The sequence below is a fragment of the Gossypium hirsutum genome, chromosome D11 (genome assembly GCF_007990345.1).
Source record: "Gossypium hirsutum isolate 1008001.06 chromosome D11, Gossypium_hirsutum_v2.1, whole genome shotgun sequence".
Classification (NCBI taxonomy): Eukaryota; Viridiplantae; Streptophyta; class Magnoliopsida; order Malvales; family Malvaceae; genus Gossypium; species Gossypium hirsutum.
The window spans coordinates 31,352,696-31,370,574 of record NC_053447.1 but is presented as its reverse complement, the minus strand read 5'-3'; the positions used below and the strand labels follow the sequence as shown (position 1 = coordinate 31,370,574).

At 33.0% G+C, this 17,879-nt stretch overlaps 1 protein-coding gene across 2 annotated transcripts; it reads right to left on the bottom strand.

The window, feature by feature from the left end:
- Positions 1 to 10,205: 10,205 nt before the first annotated feature.
- Positions 10,206 to 15,600, bottom strand: LOC107947221 (rhamnogalacturonate lyase B). 2 transcript variants are annotated; one of them, XM_016881797.2, is made up of 17 exons: positions 15,370 to 15,600; positions 15,100 to 15,234; positions 14,249 to 14,309; positions 13,979 to 14,100; positions 13,831 to 13,869; positions 13,619 to 13,741; positions 13,389 to 13,508; positions 13,166 to 13,307; positions 12,843 to 13,013; positions 12,579 to 12,737; positions 12,393 to 12,499; positions 12,229 to 12,319; positions 11,989 to 12,130; positions 11,121 to 11,277; positions 10,914 to 11,030; positions 10,695 to 10,824; positions 10,206 to 10,596 (listed from the first exon to the last, which is right to left on the bottom strand). In XM_016881797.2, the coding sequence occupies exons 2-17, from the start codon at positions 15,207 to 15,209 to the stop codon at positions 10,360 to 10,362; spliced, it is 2,028 nt and encodes a 675-aa protein (XP_016737286.1). In that variant the 5' UTR covers positions 15,210 to 15,234; positions 15,370 to 15,600; the 3' UTR covers positions 10,206 to 10,359. The 2 variants fall into 2 exon arrangements, with proteins under 2 accessions (XP_016737286.1, XP_040959972.1); XM_041104038.1 differs by lacking the exon at positions 13,831 to 13,869.
- Between the last annotated feature and the right edge of the window lie 2,279 nt (positions 15,601 to 17,879).

Sequence of the window (17,879 nt, the reverse complement as noted above, 5' to 3'; positions counted from 1 at the left end):
AAATTATTCCCTTATTCATTGCGATTTCGTGCCAAATCATGGTTGAATACATTACCATCAGGTACGGTGGTATCTTGGAATAAACTGTGTTACAGATTTCCACTTACGTACAATCCTCCCAACATGAATGCCAAGCTAAGAAATAATATTACATCGTTCAAGCAATCTAAATATAAGATATTATACGAAGCATAAGAGCGTTTCAAGGAATTAATTAGAAAATTCTCGATGCATGGTCAGTATTGGACACAAATGGAAATGTTCTAAATTGATTAAATGCTTATGCACGAATAGTGGTGGATGCATCTGTTAATGGGACATTGCTTAACAAATCCTACAATGAAGCATATGAAATTCTGGAAAGAATAGCAAATAATAATTATAAGTACCCCACTACTAGAGTTGGTATTGGTAGAAGAGTTGTTGGAGCAATGAAACTTGATGCGATTACATCGTTAACAACTAAGGTACATCTTTAACAAATATGATTAAAGCTCTGAAAAGACCTTCTACAATGCAGGAGATGAAGGTTGCAAAACTAGGATGTGTATATTATGGAGAAAATCATGTTTTTTATCAATGCCCATCCAATCCAGCCTCTACGTATTACATAGGAAATTTTAATCGTAGCAACAACAAACCCTACTCCAACACTACAATCTAGGGTGGAAGTGACATCCAAATTTCAAGGAATGGGAAATGCTAGCACTATTAATAGACAAAATATGGCTGGTGTACCACCTGGACATAGTCAACCAATGCCACAGCAAAATGTGCAACAAAGTTCGTCATCTTCAACATCAACTATGGAAGCTTTATTAAAAGAGTATATGGCTAAGAATGATGCAATTATTCAGAGCTAGGCAGCTTCCTTAAGAGCTCTAGATAATCAAGTAGGACAAATTGCCACTTCATTAAGCTTCAAAAAATAAGAAGCATTGCCTAATGACACAAAAAGTTCTAGATCTCAAGGAAAAGAACAATGTAAAGCCATACACTCTGGAGTGGCACTCAGCTACCAAAAGTTGTGAATGATGCCTTGTCTAAGGAGGAAAGTTTTGAAGTTCCTGGAAGCATAACTTTTAAACCAAAAGTGGAACAAACTACAAAAGATGGGAGTAAACAAAAGCATACAGAAGCAAATTCATATTGCTGAGCCAATAAAAATGCCATGGTAAGACAACCTTAACAAATGGAAAGAAAGACATCGACACCTTTTCCTCAACGTTTCCAAAAATTGAAACAAGATGCTCAATTCAAGAAATTTCTGAAGGTCTTGAAGCAATTACACATCAATATACCTTTGGTGGAGGCATTAGAACAAATGCCTAACTATGTAAATTTATGAAAGATATCCTATCAAATAAGAGAAGGTTAGGGGAGTTTGAAACTGTTGCACTCACTTAAGGGTGCACAGCAATGCTAAAGTATAAACTACCACCAAATTTAAAAGATCCATGGAGTTTCACTATACCCTGTTCGATTGGAAACCATTATTTAGGCAAAGCATTATGCAATTTAGGTGCAAGTATCAATGTAATGCCTATGCCTGTTTTTAGGAAGCTTGGGATAGGAAAGGCAAGACCTACTATAATCATACTACAACTATGATAGATCATATGTTCATCCATAAGTTAAAATTGAAGATGTACTGGTAAGAGTTGACAAGTTCATCTTTCTAATAGATTTTGTTATTCTAGAATGTGAAGTAGATAAAGAGGTACCTATAATACTTTGATGACCTTTCTTAGCAACTGGTAGAATATTGATTGATGTACAGAAAGGTGAGCTAACCATGAAAATTAATGATCAGTAGTTTACTTTTAATGTGTTTGATGTCTTAAAGTGTGCAAACCCAGATGAAGAATGTTATGCTGTAGAATTTGTTGACATTGTAATTCAGGAAGAATTTGTAAGACATATGCACAACAATTCTGATGCAGACTTTTTCAAATTAAATGAAACTGATTTGACTGAAGAATCTAAAGAACTGATGTAAACTCAACACTTTGAAAATGGGTATAGAAGAAGCTTTGAATCATTAGATTTATCAAGTCCCTCTTTCAACCCTCCTCGTTCATCAATAGAAGATCCACCTGTGCTGGATTTTAAGCCATTACCTCTGCATTTGAAGTACGCTTATTTGGGAGATAATGATACACTGCCTATAGTTATTTCTGTCGAGCTTACAACAGACTAGGAGATGAAATTACTGGAGGTCTTAAACAAATCCAAGAAAGCTTTAGGATGGTCAATTGCAGATATCAAAATATCAAAGGAATTAGCCCAACAATCTGCTTGCAGAAAATCTATTGAAGATTTCTATGGCAAATCTATTGAAGAGTAATTGAGACTGAATCCTGTCATGAAAGAAGTAGTTAAGAAGGAGATTATCAAATGGTTGGATGCTGATATTATATACCCAGTTTTTTATAGCTCTTGGGTGAGCCCTGTTCAATGTGTACCCAAGAAAGGAGGAGTCACAGTAGTTAGCAATGATAACAACGAACTCATTTCCACTCGTACTGACACAGGTTAGAGAATTTGTATGGATTATCAAAAGCTTAACAAAGCAACGAAGAAGGATCATTTCCCTCTACCTTTTATAGATTAGATGTTGTACAAACTAGTAGGGAAAGCCTTCTACTATTTTTTAGATGGCTACTCATGGTACAACCAAATTTCCATATCTCCTACTGATCATAAAAAAACTAAATTCACTTGTCCTTATGGAACATTTGCTTTCAAAAGAATGCCATTTGGGTTTGTAATGCCCTAGCAACATTCCAGTGTTGCATAATGGCAATATTTTCCAACATGATGGAGAAATTCCTTGAAGTATTCATGGATGATTTCTCGATGTTTGGCGACACTTTTGAAGATTGCTTAAAAAATTTGGAGTTAATACTTCGTTGATGTCAAGAAACAAATCATGTGTTGAATTGGGAAAAATGCCACTTCATGGTTTATGAAAGCGTCGTTTTGGGCCACAAAATTTCAAAGTAAGGAATTTTCGTCAACAAAGCAAAAATAGAATTCATTAAAAAGTTGCCACCACCTACTTCAATGAAAGGAATCAGAAGCTTCCTCGGGCATGCTGGATTTTACTGTCGCTTCATCAAGGATTTTTCTAAGATATCAAAGCCTCTATGTCAATTGTTGGAGTAAAATAGACCATTTCATTTTGACGAGTTATGCTTAAAGGCGTTCAAAGAGTTAAAGGAATGATTAACTACAACACCTGTAGTCATTGCACCAGACTGGACTGTACCATTTGAACTAATGTGTGATGCAAGTGACTTTGCTGTTAGAGCAGTGCTTGGGCAAAGAAAAGCCAAGATGTTTCATGCTATATATTATGCTAGTCGCACGCTGACAAATTCACAACTCAATTATCCCACCACGGAGAAAGAATTGTTAGTAGTGGTGTTTGCCTTCGAAAAAATCATAGCTTATTTAGAGGGCACCAAAGTCATAGTTTATATAGACCATTCTACCATTAAATACTATTAAATACTTGGTGACAAAAAAAGAGGTCAAACCTAGACTCATTAGATGGATATTGCTACTGCAGGAATTTAATTTGGAAATCAAAGATAGGAAAGGCATTGAAAATCAAGTGGCTGATCATTTATCACGACTGGAAGCAGGGAATGAGTACGGTGAGGGTCAAATGATTAAAGATGAATTCCCTGTTGAGCAAATATTGTTGGCTATGGCATTATCATGATATGCTGATATTGTTAACTTTCTAGTCAGTAGGTTACTGCCACCTACGGTCAATCATCAAGGACAAAGGAAATTCCTTCATGATGTCAAGCAATATTATTGGGATGGGCCATTTCTATTCAAACAGTGTGCAGATCAAGTAATTTGAAGATGTATTCCAGATGATGAATTTCAAAGTATCCTACATCACTGTCATTCTGCACCTTACGGTGGACATTTTGGAAGTATGAGAACTGCTGCAAAGGTCCTTCAATTTGGTTTTTATTGGCCCACCATGTTTAAAGATGCTAATAAGTTCTGTAAAAACTATGATCGTTGTCAAAGAACCGGTAACTTATCAAGAAGACGCAAGATGCCACTGTAAAATATTTTAAAGGTGGAATTATTAGATGTTTAGGGAATTGATTTCATGGGTCCATTTCCACCATCCTGGGGGAAAAATATATATTCTTGTCGTTGTGAATTATGTCTTCAAATGGGTTGAAGTTGTGGCTTTACCTACAAATAATGCTAAATCAGTTATGAGATTCCTACATACAAATATTTTTACCAAGTTTGGTACCCTTAAGGCTTTAATTAATGATGAAGGCTTAAATTTTGACTGCAGATTAGTTGCCAACATTCTGAACAAATATGAGGTTAAACATAAAATTTCCATGAAATATCACCCCCAAACAAATAGACAAGTTGAAATTTCCAACAGAGAAATCAAGCAGATTCTGGAAAAAGTTGTCAATCCCAACCACAAGGATTGGTCAATAAGCTTAGATGAAGCTTTGTGGACTTATCGCACAGCTTTCAAGACACCATTGGGAATGTCACCTTTCAAGCTTGTCTATGGTAAACCATGTCATTTTCCAGTTGAGCTAGAACACAAAGCATTTTGGGCAATCAAGAAACTAAACATGGACTAGGGTGTTATTGCTACTCATCGCCTATTGGAGCTTAATGAGATGGATGAATTTCAAGCTCAAGCTTATGAGAATGTGAGATTGTACAAAGAAAAGACAAAGCGCTGGCATGACAAGAAAATTTTGCCACGGCAATTTGTACCTGGATAACAAGTTTTGCTTTTCAATTCCAAACTTAAACTATTTCTTGGAAAATTAAAGTCGAGATGGTCTGGACAATTCAAAGTCAAGCGTATATATCCTCATGGAGCTGTCGACGTTAAAGATGGAAAAACAATATCTACTTTCAAAGTCAATGGTCAATGCCTGAAACACTATTTTGGAGCTCCTATAATGTGTGACAAAATTTTCATTTCTCTTCAGAATAATTAAAAATTCTCTCCTGCATTTAATTTTTTATTTTTTTTATTTTTTTATTCACTAAACGCATTTAATTTTTCCTTTTTGGTTACAGGTTCTTTTTGCCAGAATAAAAATACTTTAAAAGTAGTGCCTACTTCTTTTATACAATTTTGTCTAATAAGTTTGTTATTTCTTTTCTTGTTCCCGCTCAATTTGCTCCTGTGCTGTGTCAGGTAAATCTTTTCACCTACGCCACTGTGATCTTTTCTCTCACTATCTAAACTTAGATAATCAACTTTTCCTTCAAAGCTATCCCTAGTTTTTTCTTTATCATTATCCTTTGTTAGTTTTTCACCTTCATCACTATAAACCTCTCAATAATTTTCTCACAATTCACATCGCTTTGTCATAATGGCTCGTAATACACCATTTTCCTTACCTACGAAGACCTTTTTCAACAAAACAGTTGAAGAAAAATATTTGAAAAACATAGTCAAAAGACCATTTTGTTTTCAAAAGGGCTTCTTTTTTCAATATTCAACTTTCCTGGGTTATGATACCTCAATTTCGTCAATAATGGAAAAACATGGCTGGAAACTATTTTGTTCACACCCAGGTGATGTTCTTCCAAAAATGTTAAGAGAATTTTATGCGCATCTAACATCTCCTAACAATGCCTTCATCTATGTCAGAGCTGTTTCTGTTTAGTTTGATAAGGATTCTATTAATGCCCATTACAATTTGCCTGAGGGTCCTGATGAACATTCCGAGTTTATGGCAAAGATTACAACAGAAGGGTTACAACAGGTTCTTCAAGATCTTTGTATTGAGGGAACTAAATGGACTGTATCTCGTCATAATTGTTACACTGTTGACAGAGTTTCCCTAAAGCCTCATTGTAGAGTATGGTATCACTTTTTGAAATCTCGATTGAGTCCTTCCACTCATAATTCTACTATTTCTAAAGAAATGATGTTATTACTACATTCAATTATGTTTAGTAGAAAAATCAATGTTGGAAGAATAATTTTCTAGGAAGCTCATTGCTGCACGTAAAAGAATACCAGCAGTTTAAATTTTCTGTCTCTTCTTACGACCCTCTGTTAGTGTGCAAACATCCTTGTCTACTACAGTGAGGATACCATAAGCAACAAAGGTGTTTTAATAAAATCAATTGTCCTACATTTCTTGGGAAATGATATGCCACAACCATCTGGTCCCGCATCTACATCATCAACCCCATCTAAATCCCCACACACTTTCCCTAATATGTTGGAACAACAAGTAATAAATACTCTCAAGCAACTCGAACATGAGTTAGGTATGGTGGCAAAGCAAAAAAATCAAATCTCCACTGATTTTGCTACAACAAAAGCCAAAACAACTTTATATTGGGAATATGTGAAAAAACGTGATGTTGCACTTAAGAAAGCTCTTCAGAACAACTTCACCAAGGCAATGCCTATATTTCTTATGTTTCCTAAAGAACTTTTATCTAATCACGATGAAGAAGATAACGAACCTGTCACTACACACAAGCATACCAAAGAGCCTGCGAGAGATGAAGAACCAACAGAATTTACACACCTTGACTCTGAAAAGGAGGATGATGACCGACAAAACACTTTTACACCAACCACCACTGTCAAACCACCACAATTCAAGGCACCAGTGACTGAACAAGAACATGAACTCATGACATTAGATACTGATGATGTAGATGAGGTGCCCATTAATCAAATATAGCAAAAAATATTCAAGAAGGCTATCGAAAAAGTAGTCTAATAAGTTGTTGGTTTCACAGCAAGGCCGTAACATTATAAGAGATCTGTAAAGAAATCCACCCAACCCAAGTTAAGTAATTTCTTTCCCCTCCAAGCTTTGATTTTTATATTTTCATGATCCTTCATTTTAGTTTTTATCTATTTCATTCATTCATATAGCTTTTAGTAATTTTTCTTTTTCATGTTCATGCATTAAGGACAATGCATCCCTTAGGTTTGGGGGTGTGTTGTGCATATATACTGCATTCTTAATTGTTCATACAGCTTTTTTAACATAAAATTCAATTGCCATTTAACTGTCGGATTATGTGAGTTTATGGTTATCAATGATGTTCAATGAAGATAATAAATCTTCTTTGTAAACTTAGAAAATAGGGTGACAGTTGTTTAGGCATATTTAGCATAGGAAAGTTGTAGAAAATAACTTTCTAAAATTAATATAATTGAAATATAAATGCAATTAGGTTATAGTAGCATTCTTTGAATAAATTTCAGTATAGTAATAGGGTATAATTTTGTTAATTTTGTCATGATAAAATAATATGAATACTTCAATGTTTGAACCTGTTGAGTATGTCAGTAATATTTTGTTTGCTTCATTACATTGTTGACTAGAAAAATGAGTTCAAATATGAGTGTTTGTATAAAAAAAATTATATATGCATATTCTAAGGACACTCCACTGAATCTTGAGGCTAAATTATTAAGAAGGTAGTTGTTTGCTCCATCCATCTTTTTAGTTAAAAGCTTTTTGTTTCATGAGTAATTTATATTCAAATTATGACATGATATAATACGTGGCAGTCTAGTGTATGCTCCATTGAGGTTGTCAAGTGTATAATCATATGACAATATGAATTCCCTAAGAAATTTTTTGTTGAAAATTGAATAAGTGTCTAAAAAAAACTAAGTCTAGGAGAGAGATAACCTAAGTATATTTAGAGAAATCTGCTATACTTTTAATTGCTTAAATATTTAGAAAATTAAACCTTTCGGAACCATTTTCTGCACTATATTTGCTAAACAGGTTTACAGCAATTGTAAGCAATTTTTCTTTATTTCAGTAGAAGGTTTCTGAGAATAAAGGTATACAGTATGCTTACTAATTTTTTTGGCAATTCCATGCATTCATGCATATTCAAACATCATTTGCTTGAGGAGAAGCAACAATTCAGGTTTGGGGGTGTGATAACTCTTGAAAAGAGTTATATTAAAGGCCTCTAAATAGAATTAATTGGTTGTAATTAAGTGAATACATTTGCATTTTTAGGATATTTTTAGAACATTGCATAGCAAAGCTTGGATTGTGATATAATGATCATTATTTGTTACTTTTATCACTTGGGGAGAAATGGTGTGGTTTTGTGTGAATACAGGTGTAGGAAGTGCAAGAAGATGAAGAGGGAAAATAAAAGAAGTAAAATATTATCGTGGAAAATAGTAAAATTGATTGCCAACAAATTTGTCATGGTAATTTCGAGAAGATGACTTAGCACTTTATCTACGTCATTCTCAGTCATCTGTGCGTGTACCAGAAAATCCAACCTAAAAAGAGGAATGAAAAAAGTATGCTGAAGTGGGACGGATCTACCCAATAAAAGAATGAGAGAGAAGAAAAAAAGAAAGAGGAGGAGAATTTGTGTGAGAAAGAGACTGGTGATAGCAATCCTCTCTTTACACAGAGAAAAACTCCATTAGAGAATTTCAAAGAAAGAAAGGTAACAGCTACAGAGAGCAGAATACAGACATGAAGAAGGGGAAGAGACATCTATCCTAGATTCATGTATGATTAGAAGATAAAAGAGAAGCCGGAGTGTGGCGAAAAATCCTAAAATTTTGTCTTTAGTTTTCATGATTTCTGTGATTCAAACTTCTTTAAATGTTGATGAATGATTTAAATTTGGTGTTTACTTTTCCACCCATGATTTGCAATTACCTATATCACTGTTTCATTCGATTTATGCCTATTTTAAATACATGCACTCAAGCTCTAGACATAGTCGATTGTGTGTTGTGTTCATAAATGTATTTTTAATTTTGAAAAGGTTAAATATACTGGATCTAGAATTTTTTGATGCAAATGAATATTCGATAGAATATTCGTAGCACTCTAGACATAGATGTTGTGAGTTGTGAAGAGAAGAATGTTCATTGCAGTTATTAATCCAGAGTTTTTTAGACATAAAGTAACTTAGATTTTTAGCTTAAGATCTAGCTATCGAAAGAGGCAGGTTACAGTAGTAACTCTCTGAGCAATTGATTAGACAATAATTTGCCATGACATTATTTTGATATGAGCATTTCACTTGAATAATTCTTGCCTTGTTCGTTCAACAATAGAATTACTCTTGCTTTTCTCTATAATTTGCCACTACATTTTATTTGCCATATCAATTCTCTGTTTTTGGCATTTAATTACATTAATTCATTATACCAATATCTTATTCATTTTAACAATATTTCCTGCTATTTAGTATACTTAATAGGATTATAATTACTTAATCAATCTCTTACCAATTTCTAATCCCTATGGAGACGATACTTATCACTTTATTACTTGAATGATGTGTACACTTGCACAATTGCATTAATTATTTACACGTAACAAGTTTTTGGCGTCGTTGCCAGGGATCGACAGCATTTGTGAACACATCGCACAATTGGCTATGTCTAGAGCTTGTATGCATGTATTTAAAATAGGCATAAATCGAATGAAACAGTGATATAGGCAATCTCAAATCATGAGCATTAAAGATGATAAAATTTTGTTAATATTTAAGTATTGTAGCATCCTATATCCGGGTTCGATAAATCGGATCGGGTATAGGGTGTTATAGAATTTTTTTTTCTTGCTTTGATTGTGGTTGTAATGATATTTGGTTGCTAGTTCAAGGTAAGGATGTGTGAATTGCTTGATTGTGGATTTTCTTGGATTTGGTTTTCGACAAAGGGGAAATAGTGAGTGGATTAAGAATGGTCGTTAAATTGGTTGAGTTAGAGGTGAGGGATGAGGTTGATAATAACTTTGCTAAGGTTGGGGCTTGATTTATTTAAGATACTCTTTGGATTATCAGTTTAGGGAGTAATGGTGCAAAGATGAGTGACTAAAATGCAAACTTGCAAACTTACTAATAGCTCAATGAGCAATTTGTAACTTTCTAAAATTGAATGACAAAATTATAAACTTATTAATAGTTGAGTGGCTAAATTGTAAATTTACTCATCCTTAGATTTGATGCTCTTTAGCGGGCCAATGACCAACTTGTAACTTTCAAATAATTCAATGATTAATTTCTAACTTTTTCAAATTGAATGACCAAAGTGTAATCTTACTAATAATGTAGTTTACCCCTTAATCATTCGTTAGTCGTATAAGTTTTTCCTTTTTGGAAGGTTATTAGTCAAAACAAACAAACAAAAAGAAGGGTGGTCTATCGAGTAAATCAAAACAAATATTTTTCTCTTTCTCATTTGACTATCTTGCATGCTCCTCTAGGCTTGAAACGAATTTCACAAGCAATGACCAATACCCATATTACAATGAGAAAGAATATAAACCAACTTCCTAAATTTGTACATGACTAGCTAATCTTTTAAACTGCAGGAGCTTCTAATCGAATATAGTCGTACATAACTGCGTCGAATAAGGCATGGCTTCTTGTCTGAGTTAGAAAGATCGTGTTGTTCCCTCTTATAAATCTATTACCAGGTATATTAATACTATACAATCTGTACAAGCCGTGGATTCCATGCCTTGCTACGGCATTATCGTAACCAATTCTTGTCGTCGTAAAACAAGGTTGAATAGCATCTGGATTGTTGAACCGAATCTATGAATGCATTGGCAAAGGGTTCATCAGATATGTAGTTAAACACATTAAACCTGATATATGATGGCTGAAGAAGTGAGATAAGAATTATCTTATACCTGTAATTCAGCATACGAAGCTGCTGCCAAGGCTAGTTGGAGAGTGTAGTTTCCTTTCTCGTTAACATCTTGGAGATTGTATTTAATCTGCCATGTGGTTGTTGACAAGTCGGTAATATTCCCTGTATTTCTGTAATTCAAAACATAAAAATAAAAAAAATCAAACACCCTGAAAAATATTCGATGATGTTCAGGGAGTTAGCGTGTTGAAATTGGCACCTGAGAACATGAGCAAAGAACCAATCCCGAGAATAATTGCTGACACCCACAGTGTAGACGACATCACCATGACGATAAATATCTGAGTAGCGATCCCACAATCCGTATTGTCTGAATCTGTTCGTTGTAAAGCGTGATAAGTTGGTGAAATCTGTGTTGAGATATTTGGGCTGAAAGATGCTACCATGGAGTTAAAACAGAGCTTACTTGTCGGCGGCATCGAGGCACAATGGGTTAACAAATGTTGGGTCGGGTTCCGGTATGAAGAACTCAGCAACCGTCCGGTCAGGAATCCCGATTTCCCACAATGTAGGGCCGTTTCTTGGAGGATCATATATGAGGGTACCCAAGTTGACCTTGTTTCCTGCATATGCATGCATTCAGAAAAGGGAACCACTTTGCTCAAGGTCATAACAGGGAACTGTGAGCCATTAGATTATTATTATAGACTTAAGTTGTTTAGGAAATTAATTTAATATTTTTATAAAATTTTAAACACTAAATACTAAAATCTAAGATTCTAAAATTTTATATTATAAAGTTCTAAATCCTTAAAGTGAAATCCTAAATTTTAAAAGTAAAACAAAAAAAAAATCAATCACTCACAATTGTCCGTAAATTCATGTACTGTGATTTTACCATTTTACTTCAGAAAACTGGTTTAGTATGAAAGGAAAAAGAAGGTAACATGACTGTTAATCATTTTCCTACCGAACGCACAGACCGTTTTAAGACATTGATCTTTTTTTCTTGTGAGGTATAAAGCCAGGATTTGTATTTTAAAATTTAATATTTAAAGTTGAACATTTAGAATTTAAAGGTTATAGTTTAGGGTTTTAGTGTTTTGCATTTGGGTTTGTATGAAATATTTTAGGATTTAGTATTTATGATTTAAAATTTAAAATAAATTTATTTATACAAATTAAAAATAAAATAATAAAAATTTCATTAGTATAGAGGATAATCAGCATAGACTTGTCCATGAAAATCCAACAAGAGCTAGTTTGAGGGGCCAGAAAGGAAGCCCAATAGTTTAAGCCGACAAGAAGTAGATTTATTTAGAGATTAACTTTACCAGGTTGAATGGTGATGCTGAGATCCAATTTGTAGTCTCCAATGAAACCATGGACCCATGCGTACAAATTATACTCCCCTCGCCGGACATTTTTAATATTGAAACGGCCAGTGTTGTCTGTTTCGGTCCAAAATTGATAGCCCTGGAAACAGAAAAGATGATAGCAAAAACCAGCCTCAGTCCCTCGTTAACCTTGAATTATTGATATCAGGTACAACTTTGTTAAACAGTAATATTAACCTTTCCTTCCGTTTGCCATGATCCTACATTTCCAGGCACTGCCAACCCCACAAAGGCGGATTGCGCCTGCATTAATTCCTCATCCACGCATCTGAACCCACACAATGAAAATTTTAAGATAAGCTTGAAGAGAAAGGACCAACGAATGTAGGTTAAACAAATACCTGTCTCGTACTAGTAATTGACCGCAAACTTCTCCTCGATCTCCAGCGTGAGGAAGATCTTCTGATCGGGTGAAATTGTATGGCCAGCTTTCGATTTCTTCACTCAACTAATGGTACACACAAAGTGTTAAATGAGTGTTAAAATGTAATTACATTATTAGCCGAACTAGCTAGCAGTTAACCAACCTGTCTTTTAGCGTCATTCCAGAGTTTTTTGCGGCAATCATCATCCGAAGAAGCAGAATTAAGATAGATAAGAACTGGACCAAAAGCTTTTCTCCAAGCCTCTCCTTTCTTGTATGTTACATCTATGTCGATCCCGGTATAATGTGTACTAACAAACATCTAGCTCATGTAAACAATCAACTATTTAGACAAACATTTCAAGCCAGATGGAAGGTTGTATATTATTGCATATATGTTTTGTGTTGGCCTGTAAAATAGACTTACAGAGAGAGCTATGGGACCAACATGAGAAGTGAGGTCCTGCTTGTGTGGGCCACCAGTTCGGAATTCATTGCTAGGGGTGATTATCCAGAAACCCACCGCATCATCATCGGATATCCACCCGTGAAGCTTGTTATCTTTGTTTTCACATGAATATTGGTACTTGTCATCAACCTGCATGCACCCCCACAATTGTCACGGGAATTGCTGTTAATTTAGTATACTCGGACAAAACAGAGATACAGACAAAAAGAAGCCACGTTTTTCCAAGGCCATTCCTAAAGAGTCCTACTTTACCCCCAAAAGTAAAATGTAAAAGAAAATACCTCTCCTCTAAATTGTGGATTGGATGGATTGGTCATTAGAACAGCTTCCTTGAAGGCAAGAGTCTGACTGCGAGTATTATCTCGATCTTCTCCCCTAGGCATAACCCCTTGTCTGGTGTCCGATATCGCCATGAACCTAAACCTGATTCAAAAATGTCACATGAAACATTGGCATCAATTGGATCTTATATAGTGATCAAGGGTTAATCTTTGGTTTTTTTACTTGTCTTCCTTGAGCTTGAAAACAATTCTTAATTGATATATCTGTGCATCCGGAAAATCCTCCTGGCGCTCGAAAATACCATACATGTATACCCCTGGAACGCCTCGTCGGACTATGAACCTGGGAGAATGTTAAAAATGAAGCATAAGGGCCATCACAATTTGTGTTTTTTTAAGCCGTATAATCTTACTTGTGCAAAATATTGAGGTTTGTTTATAACAATTCCATACCTTTTGTCAATGTTTAAGGGAACTGTCTTGCCATGGTCTGTTCTGAAATCCCAATTTTTGGTAAAGGAAATCTCCACTAGCTCATCAGTATGTGCTACGACCTTCACATGTTTTGTTTCCATTCTGGGAAGTAACATGTAAACAACCAGTGTTAACTAAAGAAGTGACGGGCATTCAGGAAATCATTTATGTGGAAATGGTGGAAAACTCACTTGTCAAAGGTACTGTTATCCCAGACAAAGTCCCAGTACCTGGAATATATAAATCTAAGCAATGGAGAAAATGGTTTTTCCAAATACTGGAAATTTGAAAAACATAAAACAGCACTTTTGCATTCGTTCTAGTTAAAAAGGGGCATACCCTCTATTAGAGTTTGGGTTTCCACATTCAAGCACATTATCCATCCCCATATATTTTATTCCTGTCACATGACCAGATGGGTTCTCAATAGTGACTTCAATAAGTCCATTATCAATAACCACCTGAAAAACAAACAAAAAAGAAAAGAAAAGAAGTCCATTAGATAGTTAATAATATTTTGATATGAAGAAATAGAAGAATTAATAGAACCAGACATCCATGTTCGTTGCACCTAAAACAAAGTGAAAGCAAATTTTTATACTTTCTTACGTTGTGATGACTTATTTGCAACCGGACATGAGGGTTACAATCTCCAAGGTTCAGGATTTTTCTGCAAATCAAACATCCAAGAGTAGTATGTATTTAGTTTTTGTGACATGACTTATAGTTAGTACAGATGTTTAATTTGTCCATGAAAAGAAAAAAAAACCAAAAATTTATGCTCCAAGAAATTTCCAAAGTAGAATACCAGCATTCTTCCACTAATTTCATGAACAAACTTAATAGTACCCTCTTTAGTTGAAAATTTTGATACCAAAGACAGAAAAATAACAAGAAAAACCATGCAGTCACATGTTGATGTAAACAAATAAAAGCATTGCAGCAGAGAAAATGTGGAATTTCATTTTTTGGATGATTATTTATACTTTAGGATTGAATTAAAAAGTTTTCAATTTTTCGATCGAGAAAATGTGAAATTTCTAGGATACCAATCACCAACTCTTGTGAGTAGTTGCGGTCACGGGTCATAATTCAACCAACCCCTAACCCCTGTGTTTGAGTTTATGTGTGGAAAAAGGCCATGGTGTCCCAAACCAATTGGCCTAAACAACTCGTGATATGTAGAGAGAGAAAATGGAAAGATGTGAACAAGGAAACAGTGAACTAGAAACAAAGAATATAAAGTCACAAGGAATTAGATTGCTTAAGGAATAATGACAAAAAATGCAACAGGGTATTCGGACTCATCGACTGTCATGAAAGTAATGCAATCTCTCGCTCTCTCTTTCTCTCACTCTTTTGGGTCTCCACTCTCTAGTATCATAAGCAGAGCAGGGGAAACATGCAGAGTAGAACAGGATAAAAAAATATGGGAGAATGAGGAAGAGCAAAGCAAGAACCTGACTGGGATTTCAGCAGAACATGCAGAGTAAAAGAGTGACAATTCAACTATCATTAGTAGCCATAGAACAAGCTGTCCCAAATGGCTCCTGTGTGCCACCTTCTCCATCCAGTATTCTTGATGGACTGGAGAACTGTAAATCGAAAAATACAAAACAAAACCATAAAACGCTTTAGAGTTTCAGATGATTTATGATACCCTTAATGCTTTGAGAACTCTCAATGGAACACCAGAAATGGGAAGTGGAAGTGGAAGCGGAAGGGGTTACCAGATTCACCATAGAAGGAAAAGAAATCCAATGAGCTTCACAATGTTAGAAGTTTTGAAACCAAATTGGAGATTTTTGTTTGTTTGTTTTTCTTTTTGGGTTGCACAAGTGTCTGGGGTATCGTTACAAAGATATAGAGGGGGAATCTTAATGGCCTTTTAGTAACGTGCACCAACCATAGTGGCCTTTATACAAGAAAGTCTTCTAATCACAAAACAACGACTCTTTGACTCTTTTAGTATTCACAGCTATTTACCATTCTTAATTTTATAGACTCCCTTTAACTAAAACTTATGCAAATGTTGTAAATGGATTTTATGATAATTTTTAGTCTACAAGTAAAATGTTATTAGAAAAGCCCAAGTTTGAGCTATATTTTATACGTGTATAAAGTTATGCTTGTTTATTTGAACACATAATTTAGAAAGAAAGAAAATCATTGGAAAGGGGCGTAAGATGACAGAAGAAACCTATTCTATTTAGTCCTAACTTAAAAATGTTTCTCCAATAAAATATTTTTAGTTTCTGAAAAATTAATTTATTTATAAATACTTTTATTCGAAAAATATTTTTTCCCTAAATTATTTTTGAGAAGTATTATCAAACTAAACCTTAGATGTAGACATAAGTGCTGCTGATAATAGATTTGTCAAAATCAGGAACAAATAACATGTCCCCGTGACCCAGACGCTTTTTAGAAACAAGGTCACTGAGAAAACAACATATGCACGTATTAAATGTACGTCCGGTGATGTATTTTTATATCTGATTAATTAAATATTTATCCGTTTAGTTTAATTTAAATTAAATGGATAAATATTTATCTATATATTTTTATTTATTTTAATTTTAATTCAAAAATTAATTATCACATTTTTAAATTACATAATTTGTCTATTATTTTCGAATAAATTTAAAAATATTTATTATATATATTATCTTACATATTTAATTAGATAATTAGAAAATTTAAAATTTAGATGAATATTTAATTAGATAATTATCTAATTAATTTAATTTAATTTATTTATATTTTATCTATTTTGAATTTGAACTTTAACATAAATATTTTGAAAATGAATTATGGCATGTTTATGAATAAAAGGTATATTACTTGGAAGAGATAAATTAATAAAAAAAAATTGTTTTCTCAATGAGAATGGCAATTAAGTTTTTCTCCTTTTCTTTGTCATTTTTAGTTATCAATCTATGTATATATTAGTAAAATATTGGGAACAATCGGTTTTTGTATCAGACAACATAAAATTGTAAGAACTTTTACCGTATCTATATATGTATTAGTAAAATATTTTCATAAATTTACTTATAATTTTAAAGTGAAATTCACAAATTCAAAAAATTCATTGATTCTTTTTTAATTCAAAATAACGATGAATTGATTTTTCTAGCATGCGTTAAAACTTTTAATATAAACTACTTATTTTTCAATACATTTTAATTATTTTCACTATCATTATATGTTTTGAGTATTTATAAGATTTGACAACAAAAAAATTTACTTAGAGGAAAATATTATTTTCTTTTATTATATTATTAAACTTACTTGAAATAAATAATATATATTATAAGATCAATTTAAAATTAAATTAAAAAATACATACAACCAAGCATATACATTATTAGGCAATAAAACTAATTTATATTATGGGTGAATATTTGGTACACTGACAATATATTTTTTTTTATTCTACAAGTAATCTTAAAAAATTAACATGATTCTTTTTTTTAAATATTAATTTTTTAATATTTTACTATATCCCCTAACTTTGCTTGAGGAGTCTAAAAACTCTACTGTTACTATACCAAAATATTTTCCCTTATATTATATGCAAAAGCACGAGTTTAAAGAAACTTTTTAATCGACCAGAATACTTTTTTCCTTCCATCAACTATCATATATATATATATAAACATGAATTTTAAAGAAAATTTCGGACTGATAAGAATACTCTTATTTTCCATCATATTGTTAAATTAATTTTAAAAATAATTATATTTAGATTTAGATTATTAGTTAAAAAAATTGTGCTAATTTTAAATAGCGGTATTACTTTAATAGAACTCTAAACCTAAAATATACTAAAAATTGTAATAATTATAATTAAATTTTAATTTAAAATTATTAATAAAAAATAAAAAAAAACCTTACCCATATGGAAAATTGGAAAAATTACGTGAATTTCCAAAAATTCCACGTCAACTTTTTGTAAAAAATCTAATGGCAATTAACGGAGGGTAACCAAAATATTTAATTTCAAAAAATTTAGAGATTAAATTGAAAAAAATAATGATTGAATTACAAAAATAGAGCAAAGTCAATAGTTCAGTAATTATTTTTGTACTTTACCCAAAATTTAATGGTCACAATATACTCTAAGTTCTTGTACTCTTCATATATTTAGAATTTAATCTTCGTACTTCTATTTTCAATAATTTAATCCTTTTACATTTTGATCTTAAAAATTTATGCCAAGTGGTTAACTCTGTTA